The 27,236-nt window shown below is 42.3% G+C and overlaps 1 protein-coding gene across 5 annotated transcripts in view; it reads left to right on the forward strand.

Moving 5' to 3' along the window:
- The window catches only part of LIN54 (lin-54 DREAM MuvB core complex component), a 55,720-nt gene that overhangs the window by 6,520 nt on the left and 21,964 nt on the right, over nucleotides 1-27,236 (forward strand). For 2 of the 5 annotated variants that reach the window (XM_067556839.1, XM_067556842.1), the window contains exons 2-5: nucleotides 8,297-9,030; nucleotides 15,983-16,103; nucleotides 21,669-21,814; nucleotides 24,148-24,306. In XM_067556839.1, the coding sequence (XP_067412940.1) occupies nucleotides 8,338-9,030; nucleotides 15,983-16,103; nucleotides 21,669-21,814; nucleotides 24,148-24,306 (1,119 nt within the window). In that variant the 5' untranslated portion in view covers nucleotides 8,297-8,337. Of the gene's footprint in view, nucleotides 1-5,983; nucleotides 6,044-8,296; nucleotides 9,031-12,981; nucleotides 13,025-15,982; nucleotides 16,104-21,668; nucleotides 21,815-24,147; nucleotides 24,307-27,236 lie in introns of those variants that run through there. The other 3 variants (XM_067556840.1, XM_067556841.1, XM_067556843.1) reach the window with 3 other exon arrangements.

Genomic DNA, 27,236 nt, shown 5'->3' on the forward strand with positions numbered 1-27,236 from the left:
TAGTATGTTCTTCCATCCCAGCAACTGGGAGTAAGATGGCCTTTTCACCCATGTATTATATTTGTATTTCATATCTACAGCTGGAAAGTAGCTTTAGTTCTCTGGCTAGTTACTTTTATTCATGGAGTTCCAACAGCATGCTCAGAGTTGTTCAAGATGCAACAAAGACAGAATCTGTTGGAAAATCTTGCAACCTACATACATTAAAAAATCAAGGACTATTTTAGAGTTGGATAATTGATGCTGCTTGTTGTGTGTATTGAGGATGAAATGAGTCTTTCAGAGGATTGTGAATGTAGAAGATGGTGGCTTGATGAACTGGTGTTGGAGGTGTTCAATGTGTAGGGAGTGGAATGGAGAAAGGCATGGCAGAAACAATAGGAGAAGATGAATGGAGTGGCAAGGAGGGCCCAGAAAAGGACTACTGCTCCTTTAAGGAATACTTCTGCATATTCTTACTTGAGTGTTGTGCTGCTGAGTTTTGGAAACTTTCTGGAAAGCAGTGCCCCTTGGGACAGCTGCATTGAACATTCAGCACAGGGGTTCTGAAAGTGCTTCATGGCCCCAGCCACCCAGTTCCTAGTTCTGTTCATCTAGTTATGTGCCTGTAGCTAGTTAGGGGACTTTCGGCTTAAAACTCCAAACTTTCAAATTGTATTATGGGTAGTAAGAAACAGTTAGGTAGTTTGTGCCATTGCAGAATTAGACTTTGTCTGGACAAAATTTCTTCAACTTTTCTGGTTAAGGGTGATTGCACCTCCAAAGATCCAAGAAGAATGGATAAGAAGTGTGGATTTAAGCAGTGTGCTCCTGCCCCTCCATGTTTCCAGAAGCAAACATGCACTCAGGTTGTTTGTGCTGCCTACTGAAAGTTCATTCCTACAATCAGCCCTAGGCATGTGGTGCCTTTACACTTGGTGCCTACACTAATAGGCAACTGAGACGTGCTTTCTTCACCAAGGATGCCTGATGAAGGAGGGCACAGATCACAAACAAGGAAGGAACTCTTGGCTTCCCTTGTGAAGGACCAAAGCAGGGCTGGCTTTGTCTTCAGTGGATGACCCTAGCACTGAAAAAGTTGGTGCCAGACAGATTGGGGCCCTTGTCTGTGTAGGGCCTGTGAGGGCCTCATCAGTAGTAAGAATTTCCACTCTGAGAAGTGAGCCTTCCACTGCTGGAACTTTATTGGTGTTAGTAGGAGGCGTAAGTCACAGGCTGCAGGAATGATGTGAGTGGTACTTGAAAAAGCAAGGAATCTGCTGTTCAAGTAGTGGAACTATCTTTTCATAGATCTGTTCATGACACACAGCAATCTGAATTGTCCTCAGTTCCAAAACAGGTGAGGACAGACTTGGATCACAAATGCATTCCTGTTAAACTGGAGACAATAACTGCTTTATTTGATTCCATTAGTGATTTAAAAAAAAAATAGACCAAGCTAGACCCTGGAGCATAGAGTTTGTTCCAGCATGGGCCAGACAGCATTAGAAGACAGATATCCTGGATTTCTCATTGCAGTCTTTGTTTGTTCTACAGTGGACCTGTTGTCTCAGGAACTCTGTCTTGTCCTGCACCTCAGTCTGGAATTGCCACTATGTCCCGGCTTGGATAACAAGATATGGAATAATTTGCTTATCATGTGCTCTGTGCAAGTAGAGATTTTAGTGGAAAATGTTTTCCCTTGGGATAGTAGCTAATAATCCATTTCCATATTCTGGGTATATGTAATCTATTTTGGGCTACCTATTGTACCTAAAATCTCTCAGCCTTTCCTTGCCTTTATAAAGGAGCGTGTCTACCATCTCAATGTATCATCTGCCAACAGACAGTTTTACTGTGTTCAGCCCTCTCACCATCAAAACATTCCTGAAAGGCGTAGTGAACAGTTCCCCTCTAGTCAGAGATCTTATCCTTGTGCTGACATGTTTGGTGGACTCACCATTTGAGCCCTTGGAAATGAGCTCTTTGTTCCACCTGTTACTAAAGACAGCAGCTACAATCACAGCTTCATCTCTGAGCAGAGTGAGTGGCAGGTTTTAATGGTCTCTATTGTATTCCATAGGGACAATGTTGTCCTGCATTGTCATCCAATTATGACACACACATGCTATGGTGTGTAACAGCCACAGTTGCTCAAGTTTGGGCTAGTAGTAGTTGACATTAAAACTTAGGAGTTCAACTCCTATCTCACACACACTACACAGCAAGCAAATAAGCTATACTAAGCACAATATTTATTTGGCCCATTAAACATGGTTACAAGCCAAACCCTCCACCAAACCAAGCTTATCTGTCTGGGTGTTGTGCCCAAGAACAACATTTAAAAACAGACACACCTTTGTCCATCCATAGGAGAGTTTCAATGGTCAGTGTCCACCAACTTTATTTTTGGTTATGCACTTATTCTGCAAACTGGCTATCTTTAAATCCACAGGGAACACATTAATAGATAAATAGCATACCAGAAGCCATAATTTCACTCTATTAATCCAACACTTCCCATGTCAGCAGCACACTATGGCAGTGCCTATGCAAATCTCATAAATATAGAAAATGAAATGATGGAAATGAGATGAAAAAGCAAAGGGTAGTTTGCTGAGAATCTCAAAGCATTTTACATAGGTGGGTCACTTTCCCTAATTTTTTAGATAGGGAAACTGAAGCACAGAGATATCTAAAGGGGCAGTATGAAGTATGGAAATATAACCTCTTACAGAATTAAGTGAGAATTAGTTTTTTTATTTTTTTTTTAACAGCTTCGATAATGTGGCCATTTAAGCCTTTTGGAAAATTTCCCCCCAAATGTGAATGTGTTGCAATTATTTTTGTATTTTGTTTTCTCTGTTTTTAAGCCCAGGATGCAGCTAATGATGGAATAATAATATGTTGCATAAAACACATCAGGAATGATCTTCTTACTAGGAGATGCTTTTCCATACAATATTACTAGCTATTTTTGGCAACACAGTGCCCCATTGAAATCTGTGTTGCAAATGCTCTATCTTCTGCAGTGAGACTCTGCAAATAAAAATGTGTTTTAACTGCTTATGGAGCATTGCTCTTAAGATACACAAGCAACATACTATGTAATTATTACACAGCATGCTGTGTGAAGTGCCACTGAAATTTGTAGTTTAAACATTCTGTTTATTGCGATGGACCTTTGTACAGTAACAGTAATGCTTAGATGCACTCCTACTGAAATTACTGGCAGAAGGCCTGATCTTGAGAGGTGCTGAGTGTGGCAACTCCCATCTGAAAGATTGGGAATTGTGTGTGCTCCTTGCCACTCAGTATCAGGCCCAGTTTAAACATTTCTTGTTCCAAAGTGTTTGTTTAATTTGATATTGTCATCTGTTCTGAAATCTTCCACTGCTTGGCACTCACTGTAAACTTAAACATCATATATTCTAAATAAACTTCTTTACCCTGGTTACACTTGAGGTAATTAAATGTGGAGTAATTTTTAAATCTACTTTACTTTACCTCATTTATGTTCTCCATTGACTTTTTGCGTTTCTCTTATTTTGGATAATGAAAATCAATTAAGATAGATTCATGATTATAGTTTTTCACTTTCAGGTTCTTAGTGGTAGAACATTTGGGTTTCAAACACTGCAGGGGAATGTTATTTAAAAGCTGTTTTCATTGTTATTTTAGTTGTGGGTTATCTTCAGTTTTATAAAAACTTGTTTTTACAAAATTTGATTGTTGGGTCAACTTTAACATGAGTCATTTTATGAAGTCCAATAGGTGTTTGATTTGGATGATTTGTGTGTAGAAAAGCATACGGCTGACTATATGGACGTTTTCAACATGTATTTATTGATATTGCCTGTCATCTCTGTAGTTCTGCTTTTCAGTTTCTGTGGAACTGCATGGCATGAAATTGACAAAGCTGGCATGAAACCGAAAGAGGGGTGAAGGAAAAGCTGCTAGTCTTTGACTTTTATTTTACTTTTACACAAGAGTCTGTTGTGAAATTAGAATATGGTGTCCAAAACTTCCAACTATTCAATGTTCTGTTGGAATGAATGGTGTGTGGAACCAATTCCTTTCTGCAGAATGTAATAATATTTGTGTAATAAATGGCAAAGGTTTATAAGATTTTCATGTTAACTTAATTGTGCACCCTGAAACCATTTCTTTTAATTAAAGGGGAGAGGGAGGAGAGAACAAAAGAAACATGGGTATTTGAGCTAATTTTGTAACTTTATTTTCTTGGTAACTCAAATAAACTGTCATCTTATTTGTCAAGTTGCCCATTGACAACTTCTTGCTGCCTTCCTATTTGGGATGTGCCATTCATCAGCCAGTGTATGTCAGAGGCATTTTTTTCCCTTCAGATCTATGGAATGTTAATCAACTAGCTTGGTAAATGACACTTTATAGCTGTAAAGCTTTCTACAAATATTAACTATGTGTAAGGTTAAGATTCTGTCACTGATATTTGTAGTAAAAGTCAGGAACAGATCGTGGGCAATACACAAAAATTCACGGAAGCCTGCAACCCGTCCCTAGCTTTTACTGAAAATACCCTGGGGGAGGGGGAACAAACAGAGCACTGCCGGGGCTTGCAGTTGCTCCAGCCCCATCATTGCTGCTGCGGCAGGGGCTGGCTGCTGCTGCTCCAGCCCTGGGGGGACTGACCCAACCCTGGCAGCTGCTCCGATGGGCTGGGAGCCGCTGCCCCAGTGGCTCCAGGGCTGGCCACCGGTCAGCTGTTCGGCGGCTCCAGAGCTGGCTGCTGGCTGCCTGTTGGTGACCGGGGAGCTGGCTGCCAGTCAGCTGTTCCAGCAGCCACTGCTCTGGCAATCCTGGGACTGACAGCTGCTCCAGCCCTGCCGCAGAAGAAATCATAGATGTCCCGGAAAGTCATGGAATCCGTGACCTGTGTATTGTATCCTTAATTATGTGTTAAGTATTATTAAAGGGCAGTCACTGGTACTCAGCAAGTGGGGCTTTCCACTGATTCTGTCATTCTGTCTGTCTGTAGCAGAAACAGATGGAATTGGACTTTCCTGAATTTGTAAAATAAGGCACAATTTAGTCAGCTCTGGGAAGGTTGGCAGGTGCTACAACAAAAATATATAAACACTCTTGAAAGTCAGGATGATGAAATGTAAATATGACTTGAAATGCAGAAGTTTCACAGCTGTTATGTGATGTATTGGTCACATCTCTCCTCATTATGCACATTCAGCTAGTACAGAAGAATTAGGTAGCAACCATGGAGCTTTATTTCTGTTGAAAAGATCAGGTGATCTTACAAGTCGATTTAATTCACTAGATACCCATAACTCAAGGTTTTTCTTTTAAATTATTTAATACATCTCTATATTTTGCATCCGTGCCATGCATAGGTTACTGTTCCCTAAGTGTGATATCAAACAATGAAGACAATTCGGAGGGAATTTTTTGAAATTTATCTTTTATGTGGATTGCAGTGTGTAACCCTGTAGTCCATGTTTTATAATCTTTTCAATAACCATGCATTTTAGGATGCTATTTTGTAGAAAACCATTTAGTAGTCTGGAAGGGTAGGGCATTTCATGGGACTGTTGGCAATTGTACAATGTGGTGTTGCTGTCCTTTCCCAAAAATGAGGAGTTGAGTGGGAAGAAAAGAACAAAGCAGGAACAAACACTTGTGTTTGTGTGTTAGAATGTTACAGAAAAGGGATACAGCACATCTAGAACTTGATTAACTGAAAATCAGGGATGGAATATTCCATGTAGACCTACTTTAATCAGATACATGCTATGGAAGGAAGGCTGATGAAAATTCATGCTTGTATCACTCCTGTCAATCTTTTGTTGTATCAAAAACATTAATATGAAATATTTTTTCTTAACAGCAAAATCTATAATAGTTTGAAGAGCTCTGTGCAAGCTCAAAAGCTTGTCTCCTTCACCAAAAAGAGTTTGTCCAATAAAAGATATTACCTCACTCACCTTGTCATCTTCATGTCTCTGGCAAATAGTTATCCTGTGCTGGTTATGGAAGCAAAACAGCTGATGTGGACACAGCTTCTCTTGAACAAGTGAGAGTTGTGCCTCCAGGAGGCTACAGGAACAGGCTTTTAGTTGCTTGCTATCACATGGGAAGCCTGCAAAGTGCACACCAATACCTCACTAATCAACAGGAACTTGAAATATTAATGTAATTTTAAAATAATAAACTGTTCTATAATGAGTTTGTAGCTCACTAGCTACAAGGAACTATACTGCTTTATGAATTCACAGCTGATGCAAAACATTTCATACAGGTATATTAAAAATAAAGCCTACTTAGAAAACGAACCGTGCAGCCATATAACTATATGGTAAATTTTCCATCAAGTTCATTATAGGAAAAAAGTTGGCTCAAGTCTTTAATACCAAGCCCTAGTCTACACTACGAAATTACTTAAGTATAACTAAGTTGCTTAGGTGTGTTGTTAATCTACACCCCTGGGTGGCATAGTTATACAAACCTAAGCACTGGTGTAGACAGTGCTGTGTCTCCCGATGCCATGGCTACAGCCTCTTGCAGAGGTGGAGTTATTAAGCTGACAGGAGAGCTTTCTACTGTCTGTCTCTCTCCAGAAGCGCTACAGCAGCGCAACTGCAAATTTGTAGTGTAGACCTGCCCCAAGACTCTTAAGTCTTACTGTCTTAAATCTTATTTGGTGCAAAACTTCATTAATAACGTGTAAGTTCCAAGCTGCACCATAAAAATGCTTCGTTGATCATCTTTTTCTTGTATAGTTTTCTTACAACATTCTAATGAACAAAAAACAAACTGAAACTAGTAGGAACCCCTGAACCTGTAAATCGCTTTCATCATCAGCCTGTCAACATATAAAGTAGATAACATACTGCAGTTTTCCCGTAGCCTTTGTACTTCTTGGGTGAATAATCTCCAGCCATTCTATAGTCATTTTGGCTGTTGATCATAAAATGGTGCAAATTCAGACATACGCTGGCATTGTCGTCAGTAAATGCAACCTCAGCATTTAATATATCCATTTAAAACCATCCACAGTATCCATTAATTATGAGTAGGAGTGCTGTAAAAATGGCACCATTGCACTTTGCTCAGCAATGTGCAAACCCAGAGTTGTGAGGGCAAGGTGCTATGCTTGCTGCACCCTGACATTCAGCATGAATGCTGTAAATGGTAGGAAGGTACACAGTGCGCCTATTCACTACAGGATGAAAGAAAGAAACTGATGGAAGGAGGCAAATGAGGGAGGAGGCATTTTAAGATGCTGATCTTTCTTGATTGACAATATGTTACCTTTTCAGTGGGTAACACTATATTCATGCTTCTGTATCTTATTAACAGGAGATTCTGCCATTTTCATTTTTCCTTCAAGATTTTTCAAGTTGAGACTCGTGTATACAGTCCATTGCAAATTCTGGTTTTTAAGATTGCTTTTCTTTCTAAACAGTTCAGCAAACCCTGCAGATTAGTTCATTTATTCACTGGATGTTTTAAATAAGTCACAATTTGAGGCCCCCCACCCCAGTAAATATAGAGCAAGTGAGCTGTGCTTTTTCTCTCACTCTAGAAGTATGAAATCATCCATGGCCTTAAACATTAGTACTATTGGCTTGGTTCTCAAATGGGTTGGTGATCAAATTCAATAGGTAACTAAATTTGTCACTAAATAGCTCTGCTTTTCCATGTAGTGTTGCTGAGATCTCTGAAATTAATATTCATAAACAAGTGAACTACTAGCACATTCACTACTTCAAACAAGTCCATGGAATGACAGCCTGGTAATGAATGTTGGCATATGTGACCAATAAAACCATTCATGAACTCTTACATTTCTGAAAGATTTTTCACTCTTACTATATATCTTGGTCAGCTACTTACAGCCGTTGTGACTAAGTGGTCTCTGTCATGTGCATATGCTTGGAGCAAGGAGGGAAGAAATTGCCCTTAAGCTGTAATATGTGGTTAGGTCAGGACTAGGGATTTACAGAAATGTTTAGGAACTTTTTATTTTAATTCCTGGCTTTCTCTGGCCTTGAGATGTTGGTGTATTGCAATGCTGCTGGAAGAGGTCTGATATAAATTAGGATGAACAGGAAATTCAAGTAAATGTATTAAAGAATCAAGGATAAATTTCACATGAAAATATAGTTCCAATAAAATTCCCCCGCCTCCACTAGTTGTGCACCTGTATTTTCCTCTATGGTAGTACTATTCTTGAAGCTTTGCAGAAATTTGTTTTTCTGGAGTTTTGTAATTTATGACCTATTAATTGACTGTTTTCTTTGATTGTTTTTTTTTTTAAATATAGTTGCAGTGTCTGGTCATTGACCTACTGCCAGAACATCTACTATGGAGGTGGTATCAGCAGAGGTGAATAGCTTACTCCCTGAAGAGATAATGGACACTGGTATAACTCTGATGGAAGATGATAGCATTGAGGCTGTTATTGTGTCGTCACCTATGGGAGATGCAATTCCTATGGAAACAGAACTGGAAGAAATAGTGAACATAAGCTCAGCCAGTGAATCTGCAACTACAGCCACATCCACAGTCACCGCAGAACCAGCTACCGTGCCCAGCAATCACTCAAGCCAAGTTACAGTGAATACCACAATTACAAAAACTGACCCTAATGCAACTGTAAAACCTACCTTGCAAAGTGGCCTCCATAAACTTGGTGCTCAGACTCCTGCCACTATCTCAGCCAATCAGATTATTCTGAACAAAGCCACTGATCTTAAAATTGGCAATCAAACTATAAAACAGGAGGGGCAAAAGCTAATTGTGACAACTTTGGGAAAGTCTGGTCAACCAATTGTCTTAGCACTACCCCACAACCAACTACCCCAGACTCAGAAGGCCACAATTCAAGCACAGGCAGGAGACTCCAAGGTACCAGCCCAGCAAATCAAAGTAGTTACTATTGGAGGGAGGCCAGAGATGAAGCCTGTTGGTGTCTCCTCTTTGACTACAGGAAGCCACCTGATAAATACTGCAGCCCAGTCTTCTGTATTACAGACCCAGCAGTTAAAAACAGTACAGGTAAAAAGGGGTGGTTGTAATAATGAAACTTATTTTTTAAATTACCTTTTTTTTGTTTTAATACTAACACTGTTCACAAATTAATGGTTCACTTTTATTAAAGAAATGTTTGTGCACATGTGCGCACGCAACCTTCAGAATCCACTGTGTGTATATATAGAATATTCCTGCTAGTATATCCAGTCATATCTGAATGTATTTAAATCGTAAGTTCTTTACGTCCAACTACTTTTTGGAAGATTAAGGTTTTATCTCAGAGTGTGTGTCTGTGCCATCAGAATTTATTGCAGTGGAGAGAATTATTTACATAGTGTTTCAGTTAATCCCATATACCTTTTAGGAAGATGGAACTGTGCATGGATATTAAGTTTATTTCTTCTAAATCCTTATTTATTTCTTCCTGATTGCTGTTTAAATTTCTAAAGAACACTCAGGCTATATCTGGGAAAAAAGATCTTCCGACTGACATTAGGTGGGGATTGGAGAATAAATCTCCAACAATCTATATAAAACACAGAATACTTGCTGTGTGTGTAAAATGATGGAGCCATAAGCAAACTAGGAACAAAGCACTAAACTCCCAAATGGATATTCACAGCAAGCAAACAAACTATAGCAGCAGAAGATTTGAGACTACGTATTTTAAAGCACCATACAATCTCAGTGTTGTTTTCCAGTGCAGTGCTTTGTAGCCATATCAAAGCTGAAGACCAAATCCTTGACTAATGTTGAGAATTTTAACATTTGACCATTCCCTACTGATTTCTTTTTTACTTCCATTGTTAATGTTAAGGTTGGCAGAATATCTTTAAAAGAGACTGTGGCTCCTGGCTCAGCGCACAAACATTTAAGAATGGATCAGTTCCTGCCATTTGGCTTGAGTTATAGGGCTGATGCTGGCAGTTAAAAGAAAGCTAAAGGAAAAAATGCATAAGCTATGTTGCACTCTCTGGTTGTAGCATTTATGATTTTCCTCTTGCCCAGTGCATCTGAGACTTGAAAAGGCTGTGATTCTTTCTGATTGACCTCCACTATTTTCTTGCCTTTAGGAATCCTGAAGGTTTTCCTGGTGATTGATTTATGTCCAATTGCAAGGCCTTAAGAATCACAGCTTTACAAAATGAACTTGCTCTTCCCGTTTGCTTCCTTTTGTAAAACAGATTAAACTGTTTGCATCTGGTTTTTCAAAAGCTCCTATTAATGTTTTTGATTTAATAATAAAACTTCACACACCCATGAATCTATGCCATCTGCATGCATGTGTTTAATAAGTAAGAGATCTGTAAGAGTGGGTTATGGTTTAGTGTGGGCATTGTGGTTTACTGCAGCAGTTTCTCAATGAAACAGGCAGACCATGTGATGCTGGGTCTCTCTCTTTCAGCTGCTTCTACAGAGAAGTTTATGTAGTAGCGTCACAAAAGGACCAGTGGTAGGGGAAGCATTCTGAACGAATGGCAGAGAAGACCAGGTGACAAACAAGCAAGTGCAGGGAAGCAGGGGATATAGAGGAGGGGAATGGATGGGGTTGGGGATAAAAAAAATGAGGCCCAAGAGTCAATGATATGATTTACCTGTTTTAAAAATGACAAAACACTTAATGCAACAAAGACACAAATATATAGACACGTCCCTAATACTACTCTTCCCTGTAAGAAATTCCTGTAGGTATCACAGGGATGCTATGTCATTGCAAATGGAGGAGAAATTCATGATCTACAAGATCATGAATGAGAGGCAGGGTGGTCCATGAGGGAAAGGTAATCTCACTGTTAAGATCTTGTCCACACTACAAAGTTTGAGAATCCTGATCTAGGAGATTAATGGTGACACTGGGAGTTAGGAGGTCCAGGTTCTCTTTCTGGCTTTGTTTAATTTTTCAGTTCCTCAATTGCCACATGTATGAAGTGGTGATGCTACACTCCTACCTCACAGATTTTGAGAGATTTAATTGATTTGTAAAATCATTTGAGATTCTCCAATAGAAAGCTATGTAAAGTGCTAATAATTTATCTTATTTATTTAAAATTCTGCTTGAGTCTGAAAAGTGATTGATTAAAAATCAGCTTGGGATCTGAGAATCTAGCTGGGTTCTTAACCGGCATCAGCACCAGTAATAAAAGTTGTGCAGGTCATGTTAGACCCTTACTTACACCATTGTAGCCCCGTTGTCTTCCAGTTTGGTCCTTAAGTAACTGATGCAATCCATTACTTTGGAAATAGCAAAACTAATTGGAATTTGGTAAAACATTCTACAGAATCCAGGTCCCTCTCTTAGAGCTATGTTGAATCTTCAATGCTACTGAGAGTGAAATGCATTATAAACTTGGGCCTAGTTTATGCTAGAAAAGGTTTGCTGGTAGAGCTATAACTTATACCAGTTCCCCAACAGAAATCAGCTATGCCGGCAAAAGGACTCTTATGATGGTATAAATGCATCAATGCTACGGCTTTTGCCAATATAAAAATGTAATAAAAAAATCACACTCCAACCCACATTACTATACCAGCAAAAGTTCTGAGTGCAGATCTGGTCTTTACTCATACCTCTTTCTAATCTCATGCCAAGATCCATCTCCACTCCAATTGCTAAGTTAGCCTAAATGAATTTGTCTTGCTGTAGTAACTGGCAAAGCCAATATGTAGCAATAGAGATTTTAGTCTGCTGTGCCATGATTACTTTGGCAAAGCAAATTTTTTAAGCCATCTCAGTGGTACCTTCTCTTCAAATTAAAACCAACACACTCCAAACCCCGCTCCCTGAACCTGTTTCTTCAAGCTCAATCATCTTGTCTGAAAAAATGGCTGTGATACCTCTCTTCATCTTAGCTCTATTACTCCTTCAGATTAGATATGCCATAATATTGCGTATAGGTTAGTTGTATTTGAATGTATAAATTGGAATCATCGAGCATATGTTAATCTAACAGATAAGGGCAAAATCAACCTTTAGATACATGCATGCTGTTCCCCCTGAGCTGTAAGTGCGCATCAGAGGGCAGAATTTGACCCTTACCATAAATAAAAGACACTTCCAAAGCAGCCTGTTTGTATTCTGTTCGGAGCAGAGGGCTGTATGTTTTTTCTCCTGTGATATTGCCACATCATATTTCCTTAGGGGAGAGCTGCTTGCGTGGAAGATTCTTCACACTCTAATTCAAAGAAACTAATAAGGCTGGTCAGAAACTTCATGGAAAATACTAGTTCATCAAACTTGAAATTTCTTGTGAAAATAAGTTGGGTTTGATGAACTTCAGCTGAATTGCAGGCAAGTTTCTGTTGGAAACCTGCCTGGCTCCTTGCTTGCTGTGGAGCTGGGGGGCCCTGGAAACCCCAGCTCTTGTCAGGGCTTAACTCCCAGCTCTGCATCAGGGAGTGTGGAAGTCCTGGCATGGGCTGATTGCCCCAGATTGGGAACCCCAGCACCAGCTGGGTATTTGGAATGCCCATTGTCCCAGGAGTCTGGAAGCCCTGGGGTCCTGGTTCAGGGCAGTCTGCATGGCAAGGTTGCTCTAGAGCTGCAGAACCTGGGAGCCCTGGGCAACTCTGCTGAATAAAATTGACATTCTTGTCAGACACAGGTAAATATGATTAGTTGCAATCTGTTTCTGCTGCAATTATCCCCTCCTGCTCTCCCCTCTGTATCTGATCTCCCCACCACCCAGGCTTGCAACCCCCTGCTTCACTCAGCCAACTGTTCATGTTAGAGAAAACAACAAAAACCAAAACTCTAGTTTGAGTGTTCCTAAAATATTTCATGTTAGCAGAACCCTGATGTATGGAAGTGCTTTAAAGCAAGATTACTCACTATTAATTAGTAATACCTAACGTCATCTCAGATAAAGTTGTGGCTGCGAGACATGGATTATATGCTGAACTAGCTTGGCTTTTTGGCATCACTTGCCACGTCAGAGAGGAAAAAGTGACTGCATTACAGTAATAGTGCAGAGCAGGGTGAGACTGATTTCTGGCAGGGCAGAGATCTGGAGTCCAGCAGGTATGATGTCATGGAGGGGTTTATGAGGAGACAGATATTTACTGTCAGAGGGGTGTGTGTGCATTTATGATGGTTTTTTTTATATTGCACAAGCAATGTTACTGATACATTTGTTTTAAACAGATATTTATTTTAGGATTTTACACAGCTGCCCATCACAGTAGTGTCTATTATTAGAGCTAACTCTTAACTTTCATTAAACCTTCATGCTATACAGTTATAGGCTGCAATATAAATGGGGTCTGCTCTTTCCAAGCAATTAAATATAATGTACAAATTATATTTTTTCCTCCAAACTTCTGTTTACTAATTTCTGTCTCTCTTACGTTCTAACAAACTTTCATTTGGGCTAATAGTAAATTTTGCTTCTTTTTAGGTTTTAGTACTATATGAGCTGCATATTGTATCATAGTCTATATTTTCTTTCCATGTTTTAAAAGGTATTTCAGTCTTTTGGTTCTGTACTTTCTGAAACTGAAGAGAAAATCAGTGCCAAGGCATAGAGTAGTATGTACAGTATATGTGAGGAGAATAATCTCCAGGCTACTGCTGGCCTTGATCCACAGACTATAAGATAGAGCTTTTCTCTGTTGAATAATTTTGCTCTGCAGTGCAGAGGAGTCCATGGTTTCCTTTAAATGAGATCTGTTTTCTAACCTTGTCTGGTTTTAAAACCATCTTATGTTTGCTGCTGTTGGCTGAGTACAGCTAAGGGAAGACAGAGGCAAGGTTTGTTTTACTAGGAAGGTTTCATTGTCAAGACGGTAACACTGAATTCTCTGAAAAAGACGTCAGCCAACATTCTAGAATGATTCTCCTGACAGTTAGAGGCCTAATGCCTCCCTCAGCCAGCACTAGATGTGAGCTCTGACTCCTTCAGTGTTGCTATCTTTATAACTGGTATCGCAGAGTACACTGCTCTGAATTGAAATGACCCAACTGCTAGTTCTTGCCTGAAGCTTTCTGAGCTGATGGTGTGCTGATGCAGACCAATTTTAAAACTGCAGCATTTCTTAAAAACAAAACACAACAGGTACTTGTAGTCAGTGATTAATATAACTAGGGTTTTCTGTAGGAGATCACAGAAACTAGCCCACATGGCAATGACTTCCTCTGAATGGGCTCTTTCAGGGTGGCCATATAAAATCATAACTTACATCTCCACATTCTTGCAGTGTTCAGAGATTTTATTCTCTGTAGGTTGCTCTAGAGTGAAATGTAATTGTGGTTTTGATCCCAAGTTTTAGGGCCTGCTTCTCCACTCTGTGCCATCAGTTTTATGGCACGGTAACTCTGTTCAAGTCAGTGGAATTACACTGGTGTGAATCTGGTGGTGTTGAGTGGAAGAATAAACATCTGATCTACCACACTGATAATTGTCAGGGCACACTTTTGGTCAGCGTGGCCTCTAGGTGAGCCAAAAATTTTCTCCAATCACGTCTAAAACACATAATTAGGAGCGAATGTTCTGAAAGCTGGAAATGGCACTCTTACATTGAGGTGTTTTACCACTGACACACTCCATCTTCATTACCTCTTTCCCCCCTCACTATTCAGGAGTGGCTAAAAAGTCCAAGGGGCTTTGCACACCCTGTTTGTATGTTTTTTTCATCCCAAGATGAGATGTGAGGGATGGGGGAGATTGGAGGATTTTTTTACCCCTTGGCAGAAATGGAGGAGGAGAGGGATGGCTGGAGGCTAAAGAGGAACTAGAACAAGACCTTGTAACTTAAAGGAAACTGAACAGAGATGCAGTGTGCTCTCCATCACCAAAACTGCCTGTAGGTATTTCGGGACCAGCAAACAGCCCACCCTTCCACCAAAGGTTTCTCTTATCCCCCCACAACTCCCCTTCTATTCCTTTAGATTATAGGTCCCCACACAATGTCCAGAAGCTAAAGATAGAGCCATTCCTGCTTGCCTTATATAGCATACTGAAGCAGTGGGCCTCAATTTATACCTGACTGATAACAGACTGCTGCAAGGAGCTTTTGTGGCCAGCAAATTAAAATATATCCTAATGACTGGAAGAAGGTACCCTTAATTCTAAATCCGTAACCCTGCAACTCTGCCAGCTGAATACCAGTATCTGATTTGATCACTATAACTAACACAACCCAGAGCTCTGTTGAGGAGTCAGGTTCTGATTTCTGTAAATTGGATGGGGAGATGAAAGGCTTGTTTATAAATCTTCAATTGGACCTGAGCTCCCTCAACCAACTGAAATTACCTGTCTCTTATGAAGCCATGTTTTCGAAGACTGCATCCGTCTTCACAGGTTTGGAAGATTCACTGTAGGAAAAAAGCACCCTTAGTTTCTGTGTACAGAATATTTGCAGCTGTTTGACAGTAAGTGTCAAAAATTCCCGGGGATTGATGGAGCTTCCTTACAACAGATGCTGAACATGGTTTCTCCATCACCAGCTGTGGGGTAGAAGTGTGCTGCATTTGGAATACATGGACTAATGCTTCCAAAAAGCAGTTTCCTTCAGTGACTCAGACTAGAAATAAATATCTTGTTTGAAATTTTATAACTTTTTTAAAATCTCAAAAATGAAGCACATCCGTATCAACAAATATTCTTCAACTTCTTCAATAAAACTCTGGGTGAGTGTGGAAACAATTTCAGGGCTTCTGCCCCATGCCCTTTTATGACCAGACGTATTTTGGAAGAGGTGTACCCTATCTGAAAAAGAATGTGGCTATGCTGCACCTCAGCTTTCTTCACTGGCTGACTAAATGGCATTAATGACAACCTAATTGTGTGTCTCAGGAAAAATCGGGGTGGGAGGGAACCAACAGGAGAATATTATGGGTGAGTCACTTCTCCTCAATCATGGAGGTTTTGTCCCCTCCCATTTACTATGAACCTAGTGAAATTGTATTTCAAATCCCAACACTGAGGTTATTTTAAAATTCTCTTTTCTCTCTCTCTTTCAATCTCTGTCCCTCTTTCAGATGGCTAAGAAGACCCGCACACCTACTTCTGGCCCAGTAATCACCAAGCTGATCTTTGCAAAACCAATTAATAGCAAAGCAGTTACAGGACAGACAACTCAAGTGTCGCCAGTCATTGCAGGTTGTACTTCTTTATGCCTTGTTTTGCTGTGCTGGTTTTCAAGGGCTGTGGAATGAAATGGTGATACTGAATGAAAATCTAGCTGTTCACTTACTGCAGCTTTTGATGCGACATGAAATGCGTCACATTTAACAATTTTAGATGTTTAAAAGAACTTACAGCCTAAAATTTAGCTTCTTAAGATAGTATAAAAACATGCATTTGTGGTGTATCATGCTGCAGTCATTCGGATTGCTGTATCTGCATACTAATAAGCTTTAAAATAGCTAATAAAAATTAAACAGGTCAGATGTGGATAATACAGTATTTATTTTTATGCAATCCAAAAATAGCTATCCAAGACTCTTAAGTGCTTTGTAATTATGTTAAACACACAATCGTGTATAAGGAGGAAATTACACCTTATTAATAACATTGGCTTCTTCTTCGAGTGCTTGCTCATGTCGATTCCAAGTAGGTGTGTGCCCACCGCATGCACAGTCGTCGGAAGGTTTTCCCCCCAGCAGTACCCCTCGGGTTGGTGCAGGCACCCCCTGGAGAGGCGCCTCCATGGCGCTGTATATAGGGGCCTGCCGACCTGCTGCCTCTCCATTCCTTCTTATTGCCCGTGATGGTCATTGGAGCTTTGGTCTTCTTGCTTCTGCAAGTTTTCCCCCTTGTCCTTAGCGGTCCCCGTAAATAGTTAGAAAGTTAGTCTGTTGTTGTAGCCATAGATAAGTGTTAAGTAACTGTAAGGGGTCACCCTGTTTCTGGGACTCCCTTACCCAGGGCCCTGGGTTATGCCTCAGGCCCAAGACTTCAAACCCTGTGGATCCTGCCACAAATCTATGCCAAAAGGCAACCCGCACAACCCTTGCTTGAAGTGTTTGAGAGAGTCGCACCAAACAGATCGTTGCAAGATCTGTAAAGGGTTTTGCCCGAGGAGCTGTAAGGAGAGGAGTGCGCGTCTAAAGCAGATCCTCATGGAGGCAGCTCTTCAGCTGCAGCCCCCGGACCCAGCACTGGATGCGTCAGTGTGCAGTGCCCTGGCACTGAAGAAATCCTAGGCGCAAAGAGAGCCTCGGCACTGATAGTCTCTAGTGGCGAAGACTGTGCAGCACTGATCCCATTCACCGGTGCCCAGTAAGACGCACAGGGCAGACGGGGCACTCGCCTTTGGTGCAGCCCATGGACGAGGGCTCTGGCCCATCGTGCCCACAGCCGTCTTTGGCACAAGGGTCCCCAGGACCATCGACGGTGGCTCCTCAGCGAGCGCCTCCGAGCCCGGTGAGTGCGGGTTCCCTGGTGAGGGAGAGTGAAGTGGAAGAGCTGGACCTCCTCTCCACGCCGGATACATTTGAGGTGACGCAGGACCTGATTGCCATGACGGCGCAGCAGTGCCCCGTCTCAGGAGCAAAGGTGCCAGATCAAAGACCTCCAGCACCGCTAACCACGGTGCCATGTAGAGGCAAGCCTCCCGTGATTTGGCACAGGTTGCCTTTGCCCAGGCATCGGCCATTGCTCTGGTGCCAGTCACCCCTGTGTCTCTGTTCACCTTCCCCACAGCACCGGCACTGATCAGCCTCCCTGCACCAGTCAGCCGCAAGTAGGCACCAAATGCCCTCACCTCGGCACAATCACTGGCACCGTGGTAGCACTTGAAGGCTGCAGTTGCTTCTGCACCACCGTGGTCAGAGTCCAGGTCACTGAACTCAGAGGTGGACTCTGGTGCCTCGAAGAGACACAAGTCGGAGGGATGATATTATAAGGCGGGTAGAGAGCAAGCACCTCCTGTTGGACCTTGGCCTATACAGTGGCAGGCGCCTCAGCAATGGCCCTTTTGGACCCCAGGGGTGTATCACCAAGCCCAAGGGTCCCAGCTCAGCAGGCCTTATTCGGTCGCCTCAGAGAGCCACGCAGCTGGCACCCTGGAATGCAGCTCCATGCCGCGCAGCACTGAAGCCAGTGGGCGCAGGGAGGCGGTGCCGCCGCCGAGGGCAGTTTGTGCAGCACGCGGTGCTGGAAAGGAGGTGGATCCAGATACCGAGGTGAAACCTGATGCCTGTAGCAAGGTCCTGGGTACGGAAGACCCGATGGGCCAGGACATTCACGAGGTGGAAGGGGGGTCCCAGGGCCTCGTCGTCTTCGTCCTTTGACGAAGCGGTAGCAGGGACATTGACAACTGAGCTTCCCATGGACAACAGGGCCTGCCAGGAGCTCTTGAGAAGGGTGGCCCAAAACCTGGGTCTGCAGGTGGAGGAGATTCGAGAGTCCATAGACCCAGTGTGGACATTTTGGCTCCAGAGGGCTCCCTTCAATTTTGTTCTATCCCACCTTCCTAGTCCCTCTTCAGGGACCCCTCTCACGAGCAGCTTCTAATAGGAGAGGTGCAGGAGCTGCTTCGCACTGGAGTGGTAGAAGAGGACCCTCAGGAGCTAAGGGGAAAAGGGTTTTACTCCAGATATTTCCTAATCCCGAAGGCAAAAGGAGGGCTCAGGCCTATTCTCGATCTGCAGAATTTCAACAAGGAAGCTGAAATTCTGTATGGTCTCCCTAGCCTTGATCATTCCCTCTCTGGATCCGGGGGACTGGTATGCTGCCCTTGACCTAAAAGATGCTTACTTCCATATCTCAATAGTACCCTCCCACAGGAGGTTTCTCAGGTTCATAGTAGGACCCAACCACTACCAATTCGCTCTCCTCCCATTCAGCCTATCAGCAGCTCTGAGAGTCTTTACCAAATGCATGGCCATGGTCGCTGCATTCCTGAGGAGGCACGGTGTCCAGGTATAGCTGTATCTGGACAATTGGATAGTCAAGGGCAGCTCCATGGAGCAGGTGGAAGCTCACATCGCTCTAATACGGGCGACGTTCCTCAACCTGGGTCTGCAACTAAACATGAGCAAGTTGACTGTAGTGCCCACACAAAAAATAGAATTTAGAGAGATGGTCCTGGATTCAGTTCTGGCCAGAGCTCTGCTGCCAGAGTCTTGTTTCCAGACTATGGGCTCCATAATACAGACCCTCAGCAACTTTCCTACTACCACAGCTCGAAGCTGCCTGACCCTTCTAGGCCACATGGCCTCCTGCACATATGTGGTCCAGCATGCAAGGCTGCGACTCAGACCTCTCCAGTTGTGGCTAGCATCGGTCTACCGACCCCACAGAGACGGTCTGGACAGAGTGGTCTCCCTCCCACCTCGGATTGCAGAGTCTTTTCAGTGATGGCTCAACCCCGGTCATGTGTGCGCCAAGGGGTCCCATTTGCCAGGCCGCAACCGTTGCTGGTGCTGGTAACAGATGCTTCGGCCTTGGGGTGGAGAGCACATCTCGGTGAATGGAGGACCCAAGGCCTTTGGTCCCCAGAGGAACTGTTGCTCCACATAAATATCAAAGCTACGGGTGGTCAGGTTGGCCTGCCAGGTGTTCCAGTCTTGCCTGATGGGCGAAGAGGTGTCAGTATTGATGGACAACACCCTGGCAATGTTCTGTATGAACAGATGGGGGAGCATGTTCCTCTACCCTATGCAGGGAGGTCATCAAACTCGGGGACTTATGCATCGCTCGCTCCATAAACTTGGAAGCATCCTATCTTCCCGGCACCCAGAACGAGCTGGTGGATCACCTCAGCTGTTCCTTCAACATCCATGAGTGGTCTCTCTGCGTGGATATCGTGAGACACATTTTCCAGGGGTGGGAGTTCCCCCAAGTGGACCTATTCGTGACGCGGTCTAACAGGAAGTGCCACCAGTTTTGCTCCTACCAGAGTCACAGCCTAGGTTCCATGGCAGATGCATTCCTCCTTCCCTGGGTTCACCACCTGCTTTATGCGTTCCCGCCATTTCCTCTTGACCGCAAAGTCCTCCTGAAAATCAGGAGAAATGGGGCCTCAGTTATTCTTATAGCCCCAGCGTGGCCGAGTCAACACTGGTACACAACGTTGCAGCAGCTATCCATAGACATCCTGATCACGCAGAGCCATGTCGCTATCATCTCAGCAAGGAGAGTGTCTGAACTCAAGGCATTGACCTCAGACCCCCTGTATACAGTATTCCATAAGGACAAGGTGCAGTTGCGCCCGCACTCGGCTTTCCTGCCCAAAGTGGTGTCTCAATTTCACTTTAGGCAGAAGATTTTCTTGCCAGTGTTCTTTCCAAAGCCGCATGCCAACAGCAGGGAATGTAGTCTCCACTCCTTGGATGTCAGACAGGCGCTGGCGTTTTACACAGAGAGAACTAAACCCTTTCATAAATTAACTCAGCTCTTCATTGCTGTAGCAGAAAGGATGAAGGGACTTCCAGTGTCCTCTGAAGATTTAATCCTGGATTACGTCATGTATAAGGGCGTGTTACGAGCTAGCCTCGTCAGCGGTGATCCTGGCCCATGTCCCCATACAGGAGCTAGTCTGGTGCCTCCCATTGGGAGACATTGACCACAGTCCTGCTATAGAGCCTGTAGGAGGAGATCTCACTTTTTTTGTGGAGCTGTCAAAACAGGCCTACTAACTCTGGATGCTTTTTAAAGCAATCTAAGAAAAATGGGTTATGACTTAATGCAGGCTGCATTGAATTAACAATTAGGTTGGATATTTGTATCCCTATTTTACAAAATATTTCTTGCCAGTATAAAGAAAATCCCACATGAATATCAACTCCTGCCTCCTACCACTTCTGCTCTGCCCCTATCCTTTGTGCCTGTTGATCTGGCAGCAGGGAAAAGTCAGAGGTGCACTTGCCAGCATCAAGCTGTATGTCATAGGGTTTGTGATCTTCCATGTTATCTACTAGAAATAGAGATGAGATAGTGATGCCACTTGGAGTTTGTTTATTACCCCTGCCTGCCATGCAGGAGCAGAAGTTTATTCAGGTTGCACTTAGATCTGGAGATAGCACATTTTACAGAATGGTGTGTTCCATTACTCAAGGGCACATGACATACAAGAAACAAATCCTGAAGAAACAAACTTACAACTAATGGTTACAGATAAACTAACGAAAACTCCCCTCATCACTCTCAAATAGCCCATTTTTGCTGATTGGCTTTTGAATCTTTCTCTGGGTTGTATTGAATACTCAGAAGCATCTTCTGAATGTGCTGGTATTCCCGAAAAATGGAAAAGTCTCTGGGTGTTTGTGCAGTGGGCATTTATGAAGGAGGCTGGTGATTGGTAAGTCTGTTGCCAGAGCTAGCTTGTTTTGTGTAGGGTACAATAATGTCAGAGTAGTGCAGAAAAGATTGAGCTGAAACTCTGGGAGTAAGGAAGAATCAGTGAAACATTGAAATATCAGTGTAAATTCAACTTTTCAAGGTATTTTTAGACATAAGATTTATTTGGAAAACTCATGACAGCAATGTGTTTGCTTCTAACTAAGGTGGCTTTCCTCTGACTGTTTCCTCCCCATTAAACATGATCTAAATAATATGGATTCGCTTCACTGATATCAAGGTAACTTTCCCTTTGAGATGGCGTGAAGGTGCATTGGCATACTGTTAGCATTTATGATAAGGAAATAAACCTTTTGCTTGTCAGGCTTTCATAGACAAACATACAAGTAATTAGGGTGACCTTGTGCCTCTTGTTCACAGGTAGGGTTCTTTCACAGACTGCTCCAGGAACGCCACCGAAGACCATAACCATCTCTGAGAGTGGAGTTATTGGGTCATCTTTAAGTTCTACAGTGCAACAGACACCGAATAAAATAGCTATCTCCCCGTTGAAGTCCCCTAATAAGGTGAAAGCACTCATGAATCTGTCTGCTCTCTTGCATGGATATTGACACTGTGATTTATGAGGTCTGTCTTGTTTTCAGCAAGCTGTTGATTTGAGGACTTACCACAGATAGCTGTTCACACATCACAGTTCTTTGCAGTGAAGTAGAAGCACAAGTAACTTATTTTGACTGTTTCTCTTATTTTGTTTTAAAACAAATGTTCACAGTTAGTTATCTCCTGCCTCTTGTCTTTCTCCCTACTGGTGGTCAGCTGGCTTCCCCAGGCCCTGCCCCAGGGCAAGTCAGTGTCACCTTCAAGAATAGACTTTGATGACATCATCTCAGAAACTCTTAGGATTTAAATGGTTTCTTCAAAAAAACAAGATCTATTGGGCATACATGGAAAATAAATGGCTTGTATAACGCATCTAGTCTTAAACTGCGCAGAGGCCAACCCAGATGGTCCCCTCTGTATACTTACAGTGTAGAAGCAAAATGGATACTTCTGGAGAGTGCATTGTTGCTCCCCAGCTTATCCTATTCTTGTCTGCCCCTTTGCCAAGCAGCCTGTGGGGCTTATCAACACTAGCTTTTTTCCTTAACGTCTCCCCCATCACACTTTTAGTGGAGAAATAATGGGAGTGCTAATGTAGAGCAACGTCCAGTCTTCTTACTACAGTGTCATCTAATCCTGCTCAGGTAGTTAAAATACTTGTGTCCTATCTAAGGTACTACTCCAATGTTACCAGCCCCAAGGAAGTGGCATGGCCAGTACAGCAGTAGTGCGAGATTTTAAGAATAATGCCAGAGCCTCTAGTCTCATGGGTACGTGCCATTGCTTCTCCTCCAAGTGTCCCAAGCCCTCCTAGTTACAGTCTGAGAGCCTTTTGATTTTAAAGGCATTAATCTGTTTGTTATAGTCCCAGGTATCCTTCAGACATGTATTTACAGATGACCCCTCTGATGGGATATGACATTTATTAACATCCATTATATTCCAGATTGTATTAATTTATTTGCATAAATAATCTGCAGTTCTAGTTTCTCCTGTATCCCTTACAATTTACTTTTTCAAAGGTTTTTTTGTTTTTGTTTTTTTAAGCTGTAGCCACACAATAATTACCTGTCAATGCACATTTTCATTGCCCTTATTCTGAGGTGATTGAGGTTGGAACATACTCTTTTGAGATGCTAATTAACCTTATTTCAAATATTTGCTCAGGGATTCCTGGGTTTTTTTTAAATTACCTATACCCTTTATCAGATATGAATTATTGACAGATTAAACGGTCTGTCCAACTATCAAACTGATTGCTCTCTCTGTTAAATATGGAGATTTAAAAAAAAAAAAAGTTTTACTGCATTCTTCAAAGCAAATCCAATAGCTAGTAATTAAGAAAGCATATCTGTCACTTTGAAAAGATGTAACTTGTTCCTGTTCCCTATTCATTCGTGCTCTCTTGTCCCACTTTAATGGTGTGTGATCTATGAGACTGCATATACCCTCCCAAGGAAAGTGCTAGACCAATGATCGTCACTATTTTTCAAGCGGGAGCCACTTTGGCAAAAAAACTTCAATGTGAGAGCCACATCAACTACTAAATTAACACATTGCTTGCTACTCCTTAATGATGTAATGTTACAGAGCGACTCATGTAACTAGAACTCTTTTGTTCGTTCATTTTCCTTAATAGCCACAGTTACGTTCTTATCTGCTTTTTCTCCTGTTTCACTTTCCGATTTTCTCTTCAACGGAATTAAGAATCTAGCCATTCTTTCCAGTAACTCACTGGGGCCAAAAAATAATACACGGCACAAAGGGTTGAACACTCCAAGTTCTACGTTGGTTGCTATGGTAATATTTCAGTTCTACAACGGATATACTTAGATGTATTTATTGGCACACGTCGTACCATGTGGTCAATGTGACATGTAAAGAAGGTGGACTTTGATAGGCTCGGCACATAGTCTGTTAAAATAAATTGGACTAGAAACAATTACTCAGCGAGCCTCACTTAGGATAGATGGGAGCCGCCACTGGCTCCTGGGCCTTGCAATGAAGAACACTGTGCTAGAGTTATGTCCCGTCTAGTGTTTAACTAGCACTGGATAATAGAGAGACAAGGTGGGTGTGTCTCTATTATCCTGGGAACATAGCTACAACAACACTGCAAACAACACTGGATAATATACTTTAGGGGACAATCCTACACTGACCGAATCGGCCTTTTCCATCTCTGATTTCTATGAGACCCAGATGGTGGAGAGAATGGAAAGAAAATAAAACCTTCTCTAGCTTTGTGACTTACTGCTTACTACAGAATGAATTTAACCAGCCTCTTCATTTTGCTCAGCAGCTGACAGTGGTGTCGGTGGCCTCGCAGCCTCCAAACTCCCCTCAGAAGACGGTGGGTGTTCCTCTGAATGTAGCGTTAGGACAGCAGATCCTCACAGTGCAGCAGTCAGCACCCTCTTCCCCTGGCAAGGCCATAGTCAACCATACAACTGCTCAGGTATATATTGACTTTCCTTGTACTGTATGGTTTTATTGTCCATGAGTCAGCTGCAATTTCCACTCTATCTGAGCGCAGAGTACTCAGCTGTTCTGTTACAGGGTATTCTTGTTCATGGGGACTGCCAGACACCAGTGGAGCAGGCTCTCTTACTGCCCAAGAGCCAAAACGAAGGCTATTCAATTTGAGTTCAGTAGGTGGGCAGAGGGAAGCCAAGCAGTTAAACAATGGCTTACCAAATCTGGGGAATTGAATGGTCCATCAGCTGCTTTTTAAATAGGAGGAGAACAGAAGCTAAATCCATAAGTGTGTAAAAGAGACTTTTAACCTTATTATACTGGTTAGCTAGAGAAAGTGTCTCTTTTTGGTTTGACTGCATTAAATTTGCTTTAGGCTATTTTCCTGTCTCTTAAAACTGACATATAACATTATTTTATCTCTCAAAAAGATAGAAACTGAAATATGGATGCGTGAAAGTAAAAATGGCAGTTCCTAGGAGGTGCTGCAAATCATTTTTGGTTCTGAGGCTTCACTTCATTACACCTTCACTAGCTGCCTGGGTTTGAGGGAGAGTTCAGAATTTAGGGCTTGAATCTGTGAGGTTTTGGATACCTGTTAGGGAATTGTGGGCACTCTGTTCACCACAGATCAAGCCCTAATCTGTGAGGCTGTGCCATTTCTTTATACAGAATTGTTTCTTTTTTCAAGTGCTGGTGTCTTCCATAAATACAGAAGTTTTGGAGCAGGCCAATCCAGGGACAATAAAATCCAGGTTTTCAGGTTGCTGAATACAATGTGATAGCAAAGGCTGTTTTTTGAAAACCCACTATTTCTTCCCAGGAGTAATATGAAAAAGGAGTAATGTGTTCAAAATCAGCTGAAGAAGGTGCATAGTGAGAACATTTGATCCTTTTGGGAAATGGAGGTTTTCCTCATAACTTTGCACAAACTGATTCACTGCCTATTTCATACCTTCTCTTTATAATTTTTATTTTATTTTATCTTCCTTGGTACTAACACCGTATCAGGTTTCCCCACTACAAGTCCTGATTGTACAGCTGCTTCACACATGAACTCCTGTAGAAGTCAATGGGAGTTCTGTGCCCAAAGTGCCTGCAGAATTGGGCCCATAGCAAGGATAAACCCATACCAAGTTTTAGGTTGTGCATTGCAGGAGCCTATAGTTTCAGTACACAATATTTTTGCCAAATATCACTCATTTATCTCTGTATGTATATGTTACTCTCATCACTGTGCTACCTGAGCATTATTAGGCAGATGATATTATCTGCTTTGCATCTTTTTATTTTATTAAGGACTGGAAAGAAGCCTGGATTGTGGTTGAGTAAATTGAATGTCACACCAGAATACCTTAATCAATATGTGTGAGTAATAAGGGACAAATGAGGGACAAAGATGAGTAGGGAAAGAGTGATGGCTGCTACTCTGTTTTTACTGGGAACATTTTGTCGAACTATAGCAGCTTGTCTTTCTTGAGAGCTGGCTGTTGGCTTGTTGTGTGATATAACAAGACATCACTAATACCTCTGTTAGATGGTTTCCTCTTCCTTTCATTTTTTCCCTTTAAATTTCATCTCAGACATTCTGTAATTATCCTTGTAGTAAAAAGCACCATGCAGTGCTGGAGATAGTCAGGAAAATGGGACAATACAATCCCAATACAAATTCTGGCTCAGCTTTAAAAACAATTGTTTCTTTTGGTGAAATAGCTGTCTCTCAAAGTTGTCTCATAGCCAAGAGTGACCAGTGTGTCTGACCAGGTTAAGAAAGACAGAGAAAGTGGTGAGAATGTCTTTTATTGGACCAGCTTCTGTTGGAGAAAGAAACAAGCTTTTGAGCTACACAGAGCTCTTCTTCAGGTCTGGGCAAGGTACTCAGAGTGTCGCAGCTAAATATATAATGAAAAAATTGTTTAGCATGTAAGTAGTTAGCACACATTCTGAGAGACCATTCAAGGTGGAATGGCCCGTAAACATCTCTACAGTCAAAAGACAAAAAAGGGGTGTTTAGTGGGTTCCAATCATTGTAAATCTGTAAACCACTCATCCCTGCTTTCCCCTTCTATGACTGCAGAGATGTTTACGGGCCACTTTACCTTGAATGGTCTCTTAGGGCTTGTCTACACTTGCCTCAGAGATTCGTCGGCAGTTGACTGGAGTTACGCAAACTACACAAAAAACTTGCGTAACTCCTGTCGACTTCTCTGCTTCTGTTCTGAGCTCTGTCTTCAATGCACTGCGCCGACGGGAACCGCATTCCCGTCAACGCAGCGCTACGCCACTTGAGGAAGTGGTCTTAATACGTCGATTTCTGGATCGACTGAGTGGGTCTTCACTGACCGCTCAGTCAATCCAGATAAGTCGATCTGATGGCAGCGTATTTGCCGCCATCAGTGTAGACATAGCTTTAGACTATGTGATAACTGCTTATGTTAAACAAACTGTTCCACCCTGTATTTAGCTGTGACATTCTGAGGACCTGGCCCAGACCTGAAGAAGAGCTCTGTGTAGCTGGAAACCTTGTCTCTCTCATCAACAGAAATTGGTCCAGTAAAAGATGTTACCTCCCCCATCTTGTCTCTCTAATATCCTGGGAGCAACATGGCTACAACACTGCAAATGGGTTAAGAAATACAGCCACTTCACTGTAGGCTAGTGGCTATATATTCCTATAGCACAATACATCAAAGGAAAACCTAATGTGGCAATGATTGCTTTGCCCAAGACGAACCAAAGGATCCACAAATAGCTATGGTTACTTCTACCCAATTGGTGTTGTCTAACAAAACTCTTACCAAAGTATGAGCTAAGGGGCCCAAATCTTCCTCTTCAAGGAATTGTTGATGCTTTTTCTATATTCTGTTCAGGAAGGACTGTGGTTTTTGTGTTTGACTAAGACATCCGTTTATA

This window comes from Emydura macquarii, unplaced genomic scaffold, assembly GCF_026122565.2.
Source record: "Emydura macquarii macquarii isolate MOO-44397 ecotype Brisbane River unplaced genomic scaffold, CSIRO-AGI_Emac_v2 contig_1790, whole genome shotgun sequence".
In the NCBI taxonomy this organism is placed as follows: Eukaryota; Metazoa; Chordata; order Testudines; family Chelidae; genus Emydura; species Emydura macquarii.